The 19590-nt window shown below is 42.6% G+C and overlaps 1 protein-coding gene across 25 annotated transcripts in view; it reads left to right on the top strand.

Annotated features, from left to right (window-relative positions):
• The window catches only part of ACSL1 (acyl-CoA synthetase long chain family member 1), a 71518-nt gene extending 52453 nt beyond the window's left edge, over nucleotides 1-19065 (top strand). For 10 of the 25 annotated variants that reach the window (XM_016950997.3, XM_016950995.4, XM_063808448.1 and 7 more), the window contains 14 exons: nucleotides 743-775; nucleotides 909-960; nucleotides 1469-1542; nucleotides 4148-4225; nucleotides 6170-6304; nucleotides 7878-8012; nucleotides 8648-8743; nucleotides 9722-9794; nucleotides 11394-11482; nucleotides 12123-12239; nucleotides 14149-14292; nucleotides 16745-16846; nucleotides 16959-17030; nucleotides 17400-19065. In XM_016950997.3, the coding sequence (XP_016806486.3) occupies nucleotides 743-775; nucleotides 909-960; nucleotides 1469-1542; nucleotides 4148-4225; nucleotides 6170-6304; nucleotides 7878-8012; nucleotides 8648-8743; nucleotides 9722-9794; nucleotides 11394-11482; nucleotides 12123-12239; nucleotides 14149-14292; nucleotides 16745-16846; nucleotides 16959-17030; nucleotides 17400-17540 (1341 nt within the window). In that variant the 3' untranslated portion in view covers nucleotides 17541-19065. 25 annotated transcript variants of the gene reach the window in all.
• The last annotated feature ends 525 nt before the right edge of the window (nucleotides 19066-19590 follow it).

Raw genomic sequence — 19590 nt, 5'->3', positions numbered from 1 at the left:
AGTGGCCACCAAGACTGCCCTAATGCAGTAAACCGAACCCCATCAGTGGTAGTGACTGGAAGCCTGCCGCTGGGAAATGCTGTCCCTGCGCAATGCTTCTGTCATTCTTAACCTTCAAGTCCATTCAGGAAGAAGTCTTAGAGGGTCTGCTGTGGCCTGTTTTATAATTGGGGGCTCCCAAATCCTATCTCCACTCTACGAGGGGAGATATTTGAGCAGATATTTGAGCCTCTCCAAAATGCCTAGCATTTCAATCGAGCAGAGATTGATTTTTCTTCTTCCCAGATTGCAGATGTCAGTTGTGCAGAATGTGGGGGTGAGGTAGTGCTGTGCTCTGATTTGAGGAACCTACGGAGTATCTGCAGTATCTCGTTATGATTAAGAACAGGGCTTTATTAAAGGCCCTAATAAGAAGTGGAAGTGGGGACCAGAAATGCATGGTAAAGACTTTGGCTGCTGTTTTTTTAATACATCCTATTTCAAAGACCAGTCCTAATACCGTTTATGTAGTTTTATGTAAGAGAAGAGGTAACTGGAAAATGGCTTCTCAGAACAATGAATAAATATTTTGGTTCTGGTTAATTAAAACTGCCATAGTTTCTTTAATTAGAAAATTATGCTGTTTTCGAGCCAGGTGTGAATGAACCCCACAGTAAAGCCAGCTTTAAGTGACTCGATGTGACCTTATCCTTTACAGTTAGAAAACGTTTCCATTTAAGACTTTTTTTCTCTTCTAATTAAGGACCTGGGAAGAGCCAACAGACGGAAGCCCAAGGTAAGCACACCGGGTCAGACCCTGCTCTGTCCTCTTTGTAGTTTTCAATATCTAGCCTGGTACCTTGTGGCTTATAGTTCTCTTTTCTGTTCTGATTTATACCAGCTTTTTTTTTTTTTTTTTTAATCTTTAGCCTCCAGCACCTGAAGATCTTGCAGTAATTTGTTTCACAAGTGGAACTACAGGTGAGCTTTTAGATAGAATTGCTTCTACATATGGCAGCCATTGGTCTGGACTCTCCCCTGCCTCTTTTGGATGACTTATCAGCTAACAGTAGACGGACAAAAAGCAGAAGAGAAGGAAGTGGTTCAAGTGCTGTCTTCTTGTTGCTCTGTAAGATCTTCTCAGAGTCCAAGAGTGCCGGATAATTCCTCAAACATTTATTAAGGGTGATATTAGATTCACCTGTCTTCCTAGGACAGACTATATCGGTGGCTCCCAGGAAGAAAATTTCTGGTTTTTCTTCTCTTATGACTACGTATATACCCTTTAAAATGTGCCCATATTAATAAAGGTTTTTAAAGATAAGTCAGTGTAAGGATTGCAGGTTGCTTAGGAATTTAGTGTTCAACATTTGGCTTTCATGATATATCTAACAGTAGAGGTGTCTGAGGCCCTAATTATGTGAGGTTTCTGGGCCTCCTTCATTTCTGTCATTCTTTGACTTTGTTCTGCTTCATATGTGCTCCACAGGCAACCCCAAAGGAGCAATGGTCACTCATCGAAACATAGTGAGCGATTGTTCAGCTTTTGTGAAAGCAACAGAGGTAACTTTTTGGGATGTCGTCATCTTTCCTCATTGATTGACATTAGTCCTTGAGAATGAAAGTGCTGAAGGTGGCACCACTGTGTTAGGTCCATGTGGCATTTAGAAACGATGTGACATATGGGTAAGGTCAGAACTTTAGGCCCAAGTCCACCTTCTCTCTTTTTTCACTTTGAACCTAATCGCCAACCCTTGCCTTATGATAATTAAGGTGAATTGACAGATGAAGTTCACTGCAACATTTATATAGAGAAACTCTCTTTGGATATTGCCCTAGAAACATGTCCAAGAAAGGACAGAGAAGAGATGGACTCTCTTGTGTTTTTATCCAGTGTCCCTGTATTTGGGAAATAATTTATTTTAAATTGGCAATGATATGTTAAAAGTTTTTGAATGATTATTATCTGTTGTGGTCAGTGTGACTTCCATTGCACTAGAAGTAGTAAAGCCTTGCACTTCAGCTAATTTCCCATACTTTTAAAGTTTACTATCCAGTGTCTTAGTCTATCCAGTCACAGCAGGGCCCCATCTACATTGGGAGTTAGGATGTTGACATACGAATTTAGAAGGGGGTGATGTGATTCAGTCCATAACACCAACAGCCTATTCCAAACTTGCCTTTTAAAAAGGTGCTTATTGAACCATATAATTCCTTTTCCTTATACTCTTTTTTACATTTACCGTAATTGGCTTTTGCAGTCTCTTTGGAAGTATTCTGTAGCTCTGATTTTTGTAGCAGGAGCCTGAGCTTAATGGCTTTGGGGAATGGACATGTTTGGTGGCTGCAGAAAACTGATCTTTGAGGGATCTTGCCACTTACTTTACTTGGCTCACACTTTCCAAATGCCGTTTTTGAAGGTGTATACTTTCTAAACAGAGTTCAACATTTAGTACCTTACCAAAGTGAAATTTTAATTTCCTAATTGGCCTTCAAAGAAAACTTAAAATGCATTGGTGGCTCATTGAGGCAAATGATTACAGAACTTTGTTTAAAGTCAGTTACAATATCAAATCAATTACAATATCAGTATCTTCTCAGCTTTGTAAGATGTCTAATCATGATAATGGACAATATTTTTGTTCTAAGTCAGAAAGTTGAAAAGTATAGATAGAATGGAGTCCGATTTCTCATTATATTAATATAACAATTTCATCCTGAGAAGTACTACTTGGGATGCCTGTCAGACTTGAATAAAATCAAGCTGAGATTATAGCATGCTCAGCCCACATCCAGTGCTTCTGGGGCTGCTGTGTTTGCTCAGGATTGATGCTTTCATCCATTGTCACATTATTATTAAGGGTGACCCAGCTTTAGGAAAGGAAGGGGCATGGCTCAGAACTTGGTATATCATCCCCTAGGTAACGACAATGCCCTCATTTCTTAGTTGGTATGACAGCAGCTGCTGTTGCACACCCCCTGTTTTGGCCAGAATTCTTTATGTTAATAACATGAATATTCTATACAAACCCTCACTGTGCCTGCCCTAAGTAAGGCCCATTCTGAGGGAAACCAGATGTCCAAACTTAATCTGTCTGTGGACCCATCATGATCAGCATTTTATAGGAGAGCAAATTCCTGGGTGCCAGATCTGAGGTTGCATTAAACAAATTGTGATATGTAAAGTAGGGCTTTAAGGTATTAAAAATATTGATCAAACTCAAAATACTCTAAGGACCTTGGAAATCCACCTTCTTTTATCTTCTTTCCTCCTTTCCCTTAACAACATAAAATGCAATTTTATGTTGAAATGGGTCCTGTATTTCTTAAGGTAAAATTGAACTTGCTGGGTACTAGGATACTGTAGTGATGAAATACTAACTGATTAGAGCATATAATCCCTTAACCTTCCAATTTGAGCAAAATTTTCCTTGTTTTGATTAAAGCCCTGAAGCGGATTTACTTTGTCATTGGGAGTGACTTCCACTTTATTTGAATAATTAAAGTATTGCTTTTTTTTTTGATTCAGAGTCTCACTCTGTTGCCCAGGCTGGAGTGCAGTGGTGCAATCTCGGCTTACTGCAGCCTCCGCCTCCCTGATTCAAGCAATTCTGCTGCCTCAGCCTCCTGAGTAGCTGGAATTACAGGCATGTGCCACCATGTCTGGCTAATTTTTGTATTTTTAGTAGGGATGGGGTTTTACCATGTTGGCCAGGCTGGTCTTGAACTCCTGACCTCAAGTGATCTGCCTGCCTTGGCCTCCCAAAGTGCTGGGATTACAGGCGTGAGCCACCATGCCCCTTGTTCTTCATTTTATTCTTTGGTGAGAAGAAATTGGAGACCATAAGCAAAAGCTGTTTCTCCTCAGTGTTGAGGTACTATGTGCTCAGAAATAAAATGGAAGGTTACTCGGAGTCTTTTTTTTAAATTTTATTATTATTATACTTTAAGTTTTAGGGTACATGTGCACAACGTGCAGGTGTGTTACATATGTACACATGTGCCATGTTGGTGTGCTGCACCCATGAACTTGTCATTTAGCATTAGGTATATCTCCTAATGCTATCCCTCCCCGCTCCCCCCACCCCACAACAGTCCCCGGTGTGCGATGTTCCCCTTCACTGGGAGTCTTAATGCTTTTCTGCCTTGCTGGTGTCTTTGCTTACAGAATACAGTCAATCCTTGCCCAGATGATACTTTGATATCTTTCTTGCCTCTCGCCCATATGTTTGAGAGAGTTGTAGAGGTAGGCATTTAATTTTGTTTTCCTTGCTTGTTTGTGTATGTTCTGCTAAGTTGTTGTGTTTTACAGAAAGCACTTCCCTTGAGTGCCAGTGACACACACATTTCATATTTACCACTTGCTCACATGTATGAACAGTTATTGAAGGTAAGTGTGGCGTGCGGACTGTCATCCCTATAGAGAATTCTCTGCTCAGCCCCGTTTTAGAAATGGTGCAGATTATTTGAAAGAATATAAATTCTTTTTCTGAGTATGAACAGGATACTGGAATTTAATCACTCATTTTAAAATTAGGAGTTCAGACTTTTGAAGGATACTAATGTGGACATGAGTCCAGAAAAACCAACTATAAAGGTAAAGTCATTATTAATTCAGTTCTACAAAGCCCAGCGAGGCTTCCGTTCTGTGAGAAGTCTCTATTTTTGATTGTGCTTGTTCCTAATGCACAAGTTGGCTTGCGACTAATTTTTTCAGCAATATTCTAAGTGCCCTTGGAAAAAGGGGATGATCCTTGAGTTGACCTTTGCCTAGGCTCCCTGTAATCAACTGTGTGACTAATTTTAAAACTGACCAAGAACCACCTTTTTTCCTTCTTTGACAATTTTGGATTTTATGCTGTAGGAAAAACCAATGAGCACCATTCATTCATTTAGTGAGTAGTTACTGAGCTGTAGCTGTGTGCCCTCTGCTGTGTTGGAGACAGAGGTGACTATCAGCCGATGCTTTGGATGACAGCTGCCCTGTCGGATTTGCTCATCCCAAAGGATCGAAGGCGATTAGATCCCATCTGCCACCTGTTCCTTCTACTTCCTGCACACCTCAGGATCTTCTGGGTTTATAAAGCAATCTCACATGAGTTGCTGTACCTAACGAGTTTTAGAGGTGTGCCTAGAAGGCAGGCCACACTGAACAAAAGCTTTCTGAGCTGTAATTGTTAAACAGTGAACCATGGTGTACCTTTCTCGTGGTTTCTGCTTCTAAGACAGAGAACATTTGTACTTCCCTTGTGTCATCTTTTGAATCTTTTCTTTTTAAATTTTAAAATAGGCAAACTGTCAGGTCCATATGGCTTGCCAGCATGGTTTGTACTAGACAGGAAAAAAATCATGCAGTGTATTCTAGCTGAATGGCACGCCACTCTGGTATTAGATACCCTGGTATCACAAATTCATCATACTTGGTGGCCTTTCAGAAACTTCCAGTCAGATTCAAACAAAAGAAAGTGAGACTTTAACAAACTTGGACTCTAGGCAAGAAGTTAAGTTTTTATTTTGAGAATAAATTAAATGTAAAGTTTCTGGAAGGCTATATATATATATATATATATTTGAGACAGAGTCTCCCTCTGTGGCCCAGGCTGGAGAGCAGTGGCACAATCTCAGCCCACTGCCATCTCCGCCTCCTGGGTTCAAGCGATTCTCCAGCCTCAGCCTCCTGAGTCGCTGGGACTATGGGCACCCGCCACCAAGCCCGGCTAATTTTTGTTTTAGTAGAGATGGGGTTTCACCGTAACGTGGCCAGGCTCGACTGGAACTCCTGACCTCAAGTGATCCACCTGCCTCAGCCTCCCAAAGTGCTGGGATTATAGGTGTAAGCCACGGCGCCCAGCCACTAAAAATATTTAGAATATGTAATACCATGTCATTCATTGAACAGATACTTACCACCGCACTAAAAGAGTAGAACCTCTGTGGTCATCACTAAAAACAACATAGCCTGGTTTTTTACTGAGTCCCGTATCTTCAGGATAACCAAGAGAAATACCACATTTCCATGTTGTACAATGACTAGTAAATGCACATTTTTTTTAAGTTACCTATATTTAGGAAATTTAAGATTTCTGGAAACTGGCCTGAAATGCTAAAACTGAAATGTTGGATGTTGTCCATGTGTTGTGTAACCCCTGCTGTGGTGATAAAATGTTTGTTTTTTCCATTACCCCTATAGTGTGTAATGCTGTGTCATGGAGCTAAAATCGGATTTTTCCAAGGAGATATCAGGCTGCTCATGGATGACCTCAAGGTGCTTCAACCCACTGTCTTCCCCGTGGTTCCAAGACTGCTGAACCGGATGTTTGACCGAGTAAGTTCCAAGCAGCGAAGTCCCAGGACTGAGCACTGACTTGGACGCAGGGGCTTGGGCTTGAATTGGGCTGTGCCATGTGCCATCTGTATGACCCTGGACAATCCTCCCAATCTTACAGAACTTCAGTTTACTCATCTGTAAAGTTAGAATGCGTTTACCTCTCAGAGTTGCTGATAAGGATTATAAGAGAAAATGCATGAACACACTTTGTAAACCATGGTCACGACACAAGCATAATGTGGGAGGTCATTTTATTTTTACAATAAACACTTTGAGCCTCTGCTTCCTCATGTGTAACACGGACTGTTTACCTCTTCTCTCCTACTGTTTGTCTCCAAAAGTTGCTAATGGGATCACATAAGAATAGTAACTATGAAATGGTTTTCTTCATTGTAAAGCTCCTTGCATGGACATGTAAAACATTACTTAATTGGCCACACTGAAAGAAGTGACTAAGCCACAGCAGAGCCCAAGAGAATACCAGCCCCTCTGCGGTGGGTATCATTGCGTGGACCGCACAGCCAGGGCCAGGCGCGAGGGGCATGAGCAATCTCCAGAAAGAGTTTTCACTTACTCTTTATTTTGAGGCAGGACTTTTGTTATCTCTCAGAACCTTCTTATGTTTTTAATGGTTCTTTTTAAAAGAACAACTTTATCAACATATAATACTCTGTATAATTTGCTGATTTAAAGTGTGTAATTCAAAGGTTTTGAGTACTTTCACAGAGTTCTCCAGCCATCACTACAATCAATTTTAGAACATTTTCATGACCTCCAAGAGAAACCCTTACCTATTCTTTATCAGCTCCCCGACCCCCTCCACCCTTCAGCATCCGCTCATCTGTGTTCTAAATCTGTGTATTTCTCTATTCTGGACTTTTCTGTGGATGGAATCATGCCATATGTGCTCCTTTGTGACTGGCGTCTTTCACAAGCATCCATGTAGCACGTATTAGCACTTCATTCCTTTTAACGGCCAAATGGTATTCCACTGTATGGGTATAACGCATTTTATTTATCCATTCCTTTTTTTTTTTTTTTTTTGAGACAGGGTCTCTCTCTCTGTCATCCAGGCTAGAGTGCAGTGGTGTTATCATGGCTCACTGCAGCCTCCACCTCCAGGGCTCAAGCAGTCCTCCCACCTTAGCCTCCTGAGTAGCTGGGACCGCAGGCATGTGCCACCATGCCCGGCTAATTTCTGTATTTTTTGTAGAGATGGGGTCTTACCATGTTGGCCACACTGGACTCAAACTCCTGAGCTCAGGAGATCTGCCCACCTCAGCCTCCCAAAGTGCTGGGAATACAAGCGTGGGCCACCGCACCTGGCCTACGCATTCCTACTCGATGGGCATCTGGGGATGTATGTGTCCGTCGCTCCTGGGTGTATACCGAGGTGTGGAATTGCTGGTCCTGTGCTGACCATGTGGGGCCGTTACAGGACCGGCCAGACTGTCAGAGCAGCTGTGCCATTTTGTATTCCCCAGCTGTGTGTGAGGGTTCTGATTTCTCCACACTCTGACTCTGGCCATCCTAGTAGGTGTGAAAACTTTCTCATGTCTTGCCTCATTAGATTTTCGGACAAGCAAACACCACGCTGAAGCGATGGCTCTTGGACTTTGCCTCCAAGAGGAAAGAAGCAGAGCTTCGCAGCGGCATCATCAGAAACAACAGCCTGTGGGACCGGCTGATCTTCCACAAAGTACAGGTAACACGTGACTCACGGCCACTGCTCCCATGGAAGCCGGCTTCGCTTTTCAGAGTTCTGGGAGGGCTTTTCTTGTGACAGGGAGAGATGAAGGTAAGGGAGAGAATAACATGTTTTTGTTAATTCTGGCACACATTTAAAAACTAAGGCAAAGCCATTAAGGAGGCCTCAGTTTCTAAGATCAATAGTATTGCAGCCATCTAGGGGGAAAAGGAGTCAGGGTAGTGGAGCCTTTCTCATTCTCCATTTTGTTGCGTTTTTCCGGAACAAGCGTGTCACTCTCGAGGTAATTTTTCAAGCATGAGTGATAACGCGTAACAATATCATGCCCCCCAGAAGGCCAGAATTGTGGTAGTTGCCACAGATCCGCCCAGTCGTGTTCTAATTCCCTGAAATAGCTTCTGCAGAGGTGGGGCTGACTTCCATCCCCGTTGGGAGGGAACAGGGCAGTCACGGGTGGAAACAAACTGTAGCCCTGTGCTGCGGTCGTGAGGGCTGTGAGTTCTCCGTGTGGCCTCCGTGTGGCCTGCAGCTATGGGTTAGGGAACGGGGTTCCAAGCAGGCCTCCTTGGCGGAGAGGCCGCCGACTTCCAGGTGTGTAACCCTCACCTTCTCCCACTCTCCCTCCCTGAAAGTCGAGCCTGGGCGGAAGAGTCCGGCTGATGGTGACAGGAGCCGCCCCGGTGTCTGCCACTGTGCTGACGTTCCTCAGAGCAGCCCTGGGCTGTCAGGTGAGGTGGATGTCACGGCGCCTGATTCTCCCGCACCAGGATGCCCAGTCCTCTTCTGCACCAAAAGTCATCTGTACTCTGTGTGTCTGTGTGTGTGTGTGTGTGTGAGTTCTTTCTTAATTGACAAGCGTATCTATATTTATGGCGTACAACATGGTGTTTTGATGTATGTAATATGTAAACATTGTGGAATGGCTAAATCAAGCTAATTAACATGTGTCTTACCACCCATACTTTTTTTCCCCACGTGGTGAGAACACTTGGAATCTACCCTCTGGGCAGTTTTCAAGTATATGATACATTGTTGTTAGCTGTAGTCACCACGTGGTGCTATGGAGCTCTTGAACCAGTTCCTCCTGATGGAGACTTTGTGTCCTTTCACCAACATCACCCCTATCCTTCCCACCCCCTACTTTGTGTGTGTGTGTTATGTTTGTTTGGAAGATATGTTATTATTAGGTTGCTTGGAGAAGCAACCATATGTATATTTTTTACCCTAGGCAGGGGAATGTGTGTGTCTGCCATTTGTTGAATTTTCTCTAGGATCAGGTGCAAGACAACCTTTAGAAGCAGGTATGCAGCTGTGGAATGGGTCACAGGTGATGAGCCTACCCGCACACCATGCTGACAACCTGTAGTAAAGGGAGAAAGGAGGATTTGGTGGCAGACAGGGCATGTGTGGGGTACATGTCCTGTGAATTGGCCAAGGGAGTTCACTGCTGCTGGGTGGTGACCAGTCACATAGGGGTTCTCCCTCGCTTGGCCACAGGAAGTTAAATAGAAGGTGTACCTGGGTGACGGCTGGTGTTGGCGTAAAGCACACTGGACCATTGAATAAACTTACTGAACAGACCATTTGAAATGAGATTTCACCAGTCAGCCATGACTTGGGAGTTAGTGAGACTTCATTGCTTGTGCACTTCCAGCAAAGGTGTGATTGTGCTCTCCTTAATAATGTTGCGTCTCTTGGTGCCCCAGTTTTATGAAGGCTACGGACAGACCGAGTGCGCTGCCGGGTGCTGCCTGACCATGCCTGGAGACTGGACCGCAGGTATGGCTGTGGGAGGCTTCTTTTTGGAATTTTGTTATTCATACTGGGTTATTGGTATGTCTGGAATTGGGTTAATCACTGACTGGTTCATTAACCATCTTAAACAAAAGTGCTATGTTTCTGATCATTAGGCTCTGGGGGCAAACACTCTTGTAAGTCAGGGCACTGTGGGGAGAACACCTCCTGCAACTGAGGGGTGGCGCTGGGGATCTGACTGTAAAGCTGGTGGCAGCAGAGACTTGCCTAGACTCTACTAGTGACATCTGAGAGGGGCCCTGTGTTCCAGATTGAGAGTGTCTGGCCCAACAGAGCTTCCTAGTAATTGAGTAGGGTCTCGTTATTTGCTGGTCATTTTAAACAACAAATAGTTATTAAATTTGTACTGTGTGCTGTGCTAGGTGTTGGGACTACCGATAGGAATAAATACAAGTCCTTTTTCTCAAAGAGTCTTTTCTCAAAAGGAAAAAGGAGGAGGACAAACAAAAATAATTGCGCATCTGTCATGGGTAAGCCCCTGTGATGGGCGCTTAGGATGTACCTAATGTCAGGGTAACCCCAACAGCGTCCCTGTGAGATAAGTTCTGGTACTTCTCAGAGGAAATTATAGATTGTTGCTTCAGTAACACATAAATGATGTATGAGAATTTACGCGGCATTATGCTTTGGAGCCAGGATTTCAACCCCGGCCTGACTGCAGAGCTTCTGTGCTTCCTCTGTGTCACCTGAGTAGTAAATTCTACACTGTGATAAATAAACCTCCCAGCTTATTTGGAGTATTATAAGTATTAGCACCATTGAGTAACATATATTCTAGAACCTAGCACTGTCCACTAACATCATTCTACTGGAATTGACGCAGACAGTCTGTGAATCTTCTTTATGGTATTTGTTTAATTTTTAACCTCAGTTTCCTTAACAGAGAATTTGGAATACTGATCTCTAGAAGCTCAAATTATTAAAACATAGGAAGAATTATTTGTGATATCTAATGTGATATCTAACATATCTAATGTCTGTTGTTGCTGCTTTTGGAAAAGACAGCCCAGTATTAACAGCCTTTGGCAAGAGAGTTAAGTTAGCTGCAGAAATAAGCACTGTCCCGTCTTAGTAAAAACTGTAAGACATGCTTCTTCATACGCAAGGAAATAAAGGCCGTGTTGATCAGAACCAGGTGGTGCGTGAGGTTTGCCAAAGCTGCATATGTTCTCTCTTCTTACAGAGAACAGGATGCTAAGAATTCTGTGTAAGATGAGTGCAAGTAATGGGTGGGGGCGATCGGAGGGTGGAAGCCGAGGGAAGGTTTGAGAGAGGCTGCTTCCAGGTGTTTGTAGGAACCTTCTCACATAGAGGCCAAATTACTCATAAATAACTCAGAGCATCACACTTGGAAAAGGTCCTGAAGACACTAAATATGTTCTTCCCTAGTCTAAGAATAGCCTCTCTTAAATTATACTAGGAAGAGAATGGCTATAATTGCAGAAATCAGAAGTTTATCCCAGCCGTTTTTCTTATGTGGAATCCTGTTTGCTATCAAAATAATTTGACCTGAGGTTATGAGTAGTTCCCTTAGGAATGACCATTTGCTTATTTAATATACAGGCCATGTTGGGGCCCCGATGCCGTGCAATTTGATAAAACTTGTTGATGTGGAAGAAATGAATTACATGGCTGCCGAGGGCGAGGGCGAGGTGAGTGAAAACCGTCAGTCATTTTCCCTCGCTGCCGTTTCCTGTGATCGCTGGCCTTTGCGAATGCTGTGGTATTTCCCAACAGCTCAATAAAGCCATTGAACTTGACTTCATTGGTGATCCTGGAGTCTGCCAGGCTTTTTTCTGAGGGTACATTTATGTTCAGCTCTCGGGGAGTGGGCAGGAGGGACACTGATGCCTGTCTTCCTCTGCCAGGCCTCATAGGGATTTGGGCTCGAGAGCCTGCAAAGAAAGGCCCGTTGGCTTCAGTTCCTGGGACGAAGGTCCTGCCTGTTGATTGCCCTGGGTACCTATCAGTGAGCTGCTGGCTACTGGATGGGAAGCCTAATTACTTAAAAGTGATTTCATCCCCTGCGGGGCTTTCCAACAGCTTTGAGCCAGAACCTAGGGCAAGCATTTTCCCTACAAATTGGCCAGAGCTGAGGTAATTCAGGAAGGGAAGTAGGGGCACTGGAGATCCCTCGCAGACCCTGGTGGGGCTCTGGTAACTCCCTCTGCATCCTGGAGTTTAGGGCTTCCAGCTAAAGGTTGGGGCAGACACACACGTACACACATGCACACACCAGTTTTCTCTGGAAAAACCCCAGTAAATGCTGTTCACTGATGATCTTTTCTTTAGGTGTGTGTGAAAGGGCCAAATGTATTTCAGGGCTACTTGAAGGACCCAGCGAAAACAGCAGAAGCTTTGGACAAAGACGGCTGGTTACACACAGGGGACATTGGAAAATGGTTACCAGTAAGTTGCCGCCTCCTCAGGTCACAAACAGTTCAGTTCCACTGTAGGGAAGAAAATGTCTTATCTACTGTGCAGCTGCCATGTGGCAGTGGCACCCTGAATTTTCTCTTTCCCTTCCTCCTTGGTGAGTGGTATGATGTAGACTGTTCCATTTCCTGCAGGGGACAGGGTTACACTTAGCATCCTTGGTTGGATTTTCACTTTCACTTCAGCGAGTATGTTTTATTCTGATGCTTTTTTGTTTCTTTGTTGTGTTTTGGGGGTTTTTTTTTTTTTGAGACGGAATCATGTTCTTGTCGCCCAGGCTGGCTGGAGTGCAATGGCGTGATCTCGGCTCACTGCAACCTCCACCTCTCGGGTTCAAGCCATTCTCCTGCCTCAGCCTCCCGAGTATCTAGGATTACAGGTGCCCACCACCACACCTGGCTAATTTTTATATTTTTAGTAGAGACGGGGTTTCACCATGTTGGCCAGGCTGGTCTCAAACTCCTGACCTCAGGTGATCCACCCGCCTCAGCCTCCCAAAGTGCTGAGATTACAGGTGTGAGCCACCACCGCGCCCGGCCCGTTTTGATGCTTAACATCAATTCTGGTTGTTGCTTCTCAACTGGATTACAAAGAGACAGTGGCTTTTTTTACAATATCCGTACTGAGCCCGTGATGTTGAGGCCTCAGTTAAATAAGATCTGGGGGAAGTTGTGGTAGACTTCCAGCAATGTAGGATGGGTAAGGATTTGGGAATAAATGTGTTTCTTAGGTTTGTCATCTCATTAAAAATAGGGTGTTTCACACATTAGGCGAACTCCTTGAATTTAGTTGAATGTAGTCTCAGAACCATTTACTGTAGAGAAATTCTGAAGAGTCTGTCTTAAGAGTGAGAAGCTTGTGCAAGAAGCCTGACCTGTCCTACCTGTTGGTTTGACCAGTAACCTGCTGTTTCGAAGTTATTATGATGCTGATTGCAAGCCCTAAAATTACAAATATAATTTTTATTATTGTGTATTGGCAGATTGTTGTAGATTTTAGGTGCTTATTTCTCTGGAATTTGTATTGATTAGAAAAATACCTCCCAAAATTACTTCAGATTTTGCAATACCCAAACTATTTAGAGCTAAATTAAGTCCCCCTCTTCCGGTTCAAGAGAGATTAAATGTCAGTTCCAATTCTACTGTGGCACTCACGAACACATCCCATAGTCTCTCTGGACCTTGGTTTGCTCCTTTTGAAAATGGAGAACTGGCGTGGAACAAAAGAACCCTAGACACTTTCTACAGATGACTTTTGGAGGCATGAGAGTGGCCCCGGGGTGGGGATGGGGTAAAAGTGGGACGAGGGTTTTGCTTACGGCACTACTGGGATGTGGCTGGTCTGGTCCAGAGATGCTAGAGCACTTCCACAGTTGACTCACTCTTCTCAAAGGGCCAAGAGCACCCCTCCAGACATCGAGGAAGAAAACAGGAATTTGGCCTTTGTGTAGGAAACATTTCTTGAACTCTTACTCTGTGCAGAGCACTTTGGAAGGAAAAGTTGTGTTCCTGCTATTAAGGAACTTGAGTCACTTGGTGAGCCAGATGTGTATGCGCCTAATTCAGACAGGAGGCTAAATGAGCGAGCAAAGCCTTGCTAGTGTCGACCAGTCAGTGGTGCCAAGTGGTGACGCTGAATAAGCACGGGCTCTAGGACCCCTTCTCTGTCTCTGCACTTGGCCAAATAGCCTTGGACAAGTTCCTCAGTCTCTCTAAGCCTTAGTTTTCCTCTCTGTAAAATGGGATCATAACTGACCTCTGTGGGATGTTATTAGAATTAATCAATAGTGTGTATTAAATACCTTTCAGTGTTGTACTGGGATCCATCCTGGTTGGAAACCAGCCATCAGCCCATTCATAACCCCCTCCCCTCTGATCAACAGAATGGCACCTTGAAAATTATCGACCGGAAAAAGCACATATTTAAGCTGGCACAAGGAGAATACATAGCCCCTGAAAAGATTGAAAATATCTACGTGCGAAGTGAGCCTGTTGCTCAGGTGTTTGTCCACGGAGAAAGCCTGCAGGTATGTGCTTTCTGGGTCTTGAATCTTGCTGCATAGACATTGCCATTGCCTGGTACTCCAGGGGCTTTAAATGTGATTGGAAGTTTGAGACGCCTATCACTTGGCTTTCATGTCTAATCTGCTAGAATATCACTGACCTGTTACTGATTTTTGTTGCTTGGCATTTCCTACTCAGAAAAATTTGTTCTCTTTAATTTCCACATTTTTATTTTACTTAGAGAGGTCTGATGTACCAAGGGGAGGTTGGATAAACATACTGGGGGACAGGGGCATGGGTAATATATGTTTCCAATTATGAAAGAAAATATTGACTTGGGTTATAAGAAAGTTTACAATTTTCAAACATATTGAACCCAGCCTATTGATGATATGCTTCCTAATCATTTTTGAGCAAATGGTGGTTGTGAACCAAGAATACTCAAAGTTGAAAATCAAAATCAGTATTGCAGTGAAACATGTATGGTATTTGCCAAAATGTTGGACAGATGATGCCAAGGAAGAGAGGATCTGGTTTCCTGAAAATTAACCTTTTGGAAAGTTGGGTCAAATGGTATTTCTAGTTCTGGATCCCTGAGGAATCGCCACACTGATTTCCACAATGGTTGAACTACTTTACAGTCCCACCAACAGTGTAAAAGTGTTCCTATTTCTCCACGTCCTCTCCAGCACCTGTTGTTTCCTGACTTTTGAATGATTGCCATTCTAACTGGTGTGAGGTGGTATCTCACTGTGGTTTTGATTTGCATTTCTCTGATGGCCAGTGATGGTGAGCATTTTTTCATGTGTCTTTTGGCTGCATAAATGTCTTCTTTTGAGAAGTGTCTGTTCATATCCTTCACCCACTTTTTGATGGGGTTGTTTGTTTTTTTCTTGTAAATTTGTTTGAGTTCATTGTAGATTCTGGATATTAGCCCTTTGTCAGATGAGTAGGTTGCAAAAATTTTCTCCCGTTCTGTAGGTTGCCTGTTCGCTCTGATGGTAGTTTCTTTTGCTGTGCAGAAGCTCTTTAGTTTAATTAGATCCCATTTGTCAATTTTGGCTTTTGTTGCCACTGCTTTTGATGTTTTAGACATTTGACCCAGCAATCCCATTACTGGGTATATACCCAAAAGATTATAAATCATGCTGCTATTAAAGACACATGCACACGTATGTTTATTGCGGCACTATTCACAATAGCAAAGACTTGGAACCAACCCAAATATCCAACAATGATAGACTGGATTAAGAAAATGTGTCACATATATACCATGGAATACTATGCAGCCATAAAAAAGGATGAGTTCATGTCCTTTGTAGGGACATGGATGAAGCTGGAAACCATCATTCTCAGCAAACTATCACAAGGACAAAAAAACAAACACTGCATGTTGTCACTCATAGGTGGGAATTGAACAATGAGAACACATGGACACAGGAAGGGGAACATCACACACGAGGGCCTGTTGTGGGGTGGGGGGAGGGAGGAGGGATAGCATTAGGAGATATACCTAATGTTAAATGACGAGTTAACAGGTGCAGCCAGCAACATGGCACATGTATACATATGTAACTAACCTGCACGTTGTGCACATGTACCCTAAAACTTAAAGTATAATTTAAAAAAAAAAGAAAAAGTTGTTAGATTTTAAAATTATTTTAGGATATTTTCTTATAAGAGAATGCACTTATTTTTCTTTGAGATTGCAGCTATTTTCGTTTGATCTAGAATCTTCTCATTCTTTTGATTTTTAATTTTATTGTTAGTAGATTATAAAGAATGGGATATTAGAGATTTTTCTTTAAAAATGAACCTATATAAATTTTATTTATTTATTTTCTTAAAGATAGGGTCTCACTCTGTTGTCCAGCTGGAGTGTAATGGCAGTCATAGCTCATTACAGCTTCAAATTGCTGGGTTCCAGGGGATCCTCCTACCTCAGCCTCCTGAGTAGCTGGGATTACAGGTGCAAGCCACCACACCCAGCTGATTTTCAATTTTTTGGTAGAGATGGAGTCTCACTATATTGCCCAGACTGGTCTCGAACTCCTGGCCTCAAGTGATCCCCATTGGCTTCCCAAAGTGCTAGGATTACAAGCATGAGACAGGCTTCCTTTTTTTCCTTTTTTTTAAAAGCAGTTATCTGATATCCATCACCTTGTTTATTTGACCCTGCTTTTAAAAAATAAATATATAAAAGTAAATACAAATTAGAGATTTGTTAGATTGGTATTTCCAGTGGTTTTTTAAAAACATTAATTGCAAAATTCCTGACGCTTACCACATTTTAGAGCCAGGAGTTCTTAATCTGGGCTGAGTGAACTCCTGGGGGAGGGGGGTAGTATGTTCTGAAGAGATGAGCCATAACTTTCATCATATTCTCCCAGGGGGCCACAAGATGGAAAAATAAAGAACCACTATTTTAGAGCATTTGGATCAAGCTATGTAATAACTCATTTGTCTGTGTTAAAGGCATTTCTCATTGCAATTGTGGTACCAGATGTTGAGACATTATGTTCCTGGGCCCAAAAGAGAGGATTTGAAGGGTCGTTTGAGGAACTGTGCAGAAATAAGGTAAGGTTCTGAAGGGTCCAGTCTGTCCTCATCATAACTTGGCATTAAATGTACCTGTAGATATTCAGGGACTTCCAACAGAGGAAGTAATTTATTTTTCTTACCCTTTTAGGATGTCAAAAAAGCTATCCTCGAAGATATGGTGAGACTTGGGAAGGATTCTGGTCTGAAACCATTTGAACAGGTATGACCTTCATCTGAGTGCGTGAATTCCTGTAAAACAAATTTTCCATTAAGAATTTTTTACAGGTAGATTATATAAACATATGGGGTGACCTAAAGACATACATGAGGAATAAATAATGGAGTGGTTTGACAGGGGAAAGGTTTTTAAATCAAAAGCATTTATTCTCTTTTCCTGGGCATCAGAATATGATCCCGAATCCTATCCTAAGAATAGGATGCCTGTCCTTTGTTGAGAAGGTGCAGCTTGGCTGAAATGAGAGGATGGATTGGATGGCTGTAGAGTGTTGATCCCCTCCAAGGCTTACGTGCTTTTGAGACTGGTGGCCTGTGTCCTTTTTCCTCTTTTAACTGCCTTATTTATTGGCAGGTCAAAGGCATCACATTGCACCCTGAATTATTTTCTATCGACAATGGCCTTCTGACTCCAACAATGAAGGCGAAAAGGCCAGAGATGCGGAACTATTTCAGGTCGCAGATAGATGAACTCTATTCCACTATCAAGGTTTAGTGTGAAGAAGAAAGCTCAGAGGAAATGGCACAGTTCCACAATCTCTTCTCCTGCTGATGGCCTTCATGTTGTTAATTTTGAATACAGCAAGTGTAGGGAAGGAAGCGTTCGTGTTTGACTTGTCCATTCGGGGTTCTTCTCATAGGAATGCTAGAGGAAACAGAACACTGCCTTACAGTCACCTCGTGTTGCAGACCATGTTTATGGTAATACACACTTTCCAAAATGAGCCTTAAAAATTGTAAAGGGTATACTATAAATGTGCTAAGTTATTTGAGACTTCCTCAGTTTAAAAAGTGGGTTTTAAATCTTCTGTCTCCCTGTTTTTCTAATCAAGGGGTTAGGACTTTGCTATCTCTGAGATGTCTGCTACTTGCTGCAAATTCTGCAGCTGTCTGCTGCTCTAAAGAGTACAGTGCACTAGAGGGAAGTGTTCCCTTTAAAAATAAGAACAACTGTCCTGGCTGGAGAATCTCACAAGCGGACCAGAGATCTTTTTAAATCCCTGCTACTGTCCCTTCTCACAGGCATTCACAGAACCCTTCTGATTCGTAAGGGTTACGAAACTCATGTTCTTCTCCAGTCCCCCGTGGTTTCTGTTGGAGCATAAGGTTTCCAGTAAGCGGGAGGGCAGATCCAACTCAGAACCATGCAGATAAGGAGCCTCTGGCAAATGGGTGCTCATCAGAACGCGTGGATTCTCTTTCATGGCAGAATGCTCTTGGACTCGGTTCTCCAGGCCTGATTCCCCCACTCCATCCTTTTTCAGGGGTTATTTAAAAATCTGCCTTAGATTCTATAGTGAAGACAAGCATTTCAAGAAAGAGTTACCTGGATCAGCCGTGCTCAGCTGTGACGCCTGAATAACTGTCTACTTTATCTTCACTGAACCACTCACTCTGTGTAAAGGCCAACAGATTTTTAATGTGGTTTTCATATCAAAAGATCATGTTGGGATTAACTTGCCTTTTTCCCCAAAAAATAAACTCTCAGGCAAGCATTTCTTTAAAGCTATTAAGGGAGTATATACTTGAGTACTTATTGAAATGGACAGTAATAAGCAAATGTTCTTATAATGCTACCTGATTTCTATGAAATGTGTTTGACAAGCCAAAATTCTAGGATGTAGAAATCTGGAAAGTTCATTTCCTGGGATTCACTTCTCCAGGGATTTTTTTAAAGTTAATTTGGGAAATTAACAGCAGTTAATTTATTGTGAGTCTTTGCCACATTTGACTGAATTGAGCTGTCATTTGTACATTTAAAGCAGCTGTTTTGGGGTCTGTGAGAGTACATGTATTATATACAAGCACAACAGGGCTTGCACTAAAGAATTGTCATTGTAATAACACTATTTGGTAGCCTAACTTCATATATGTATTCTTAATTGCACAAAAAGTCAATAATTTGTCACCTTGGGGTTTCGAATGTTTGCTTTAAGTGTTGGCTATTTTTATGTTTTATAAACCAAAACAAAATTTCCAAAAACAATGAAGGAAACCAAAATAAATATTTCTGCATTTCAGGTGAGTGAGGCATGTTTTTTAATGTCATGTTTAATATTCGGAACAGCCTGTAATGTGCACAAGCGAAGAGCAAGAACGGCCCTGGGCCTGGAATCCTTCCCAGTTGTCTGCTTTTCTCCTTAGTCACCCTCCTCTAACTCAGCTGGCCTCAGGCACTGACAGACACTGACCCGAGCCTCCCGCCAGGTTGTCTGTGGCAAAAGTCCTAACTGGTTGTGGAAAAGAAAGTCATGGTGTGAATAACAGAGAAGGTCCTGAAAATGCAGCTTCCTTGCTGGAAAATATATTTCAGGCGACGCTGGCTGTAACTGGTGACTCTGTGGTGAATGTAATCCCACTATTGTATTTTAGCACTATTTAGTCATTCTCTTACTGTAGAATTATTTCAGATGTCTCTTTATAGCAGCCAACTTTTTCTTGTTTCTTTTATTCTATCTCCACCCTATTCCTTCTGTTACCATTTTAAAGATTTTCTTTTCCACAGGTATTAATGAATCAACCCCCTAATTTCTTCCAAGCCTGTT

The sequence above is a fragment of the Pan troglodytes genome, chromosome 3, assembly GCF_028858775.2.
Source record: "Pan troglodytes isolate AG18354 chromosome 3, NHGRI_mPanTro3-v2.0_pri, whole genome shotgun sequence".
NCBI lineage: Eukaryota > Metazoa > Chordata > Mammalia > Primates > Hominidae > Pan > Pan troglodytes.
This window is presented reverse-complemented; position numbering and strand designations above follow the sequence as displayed.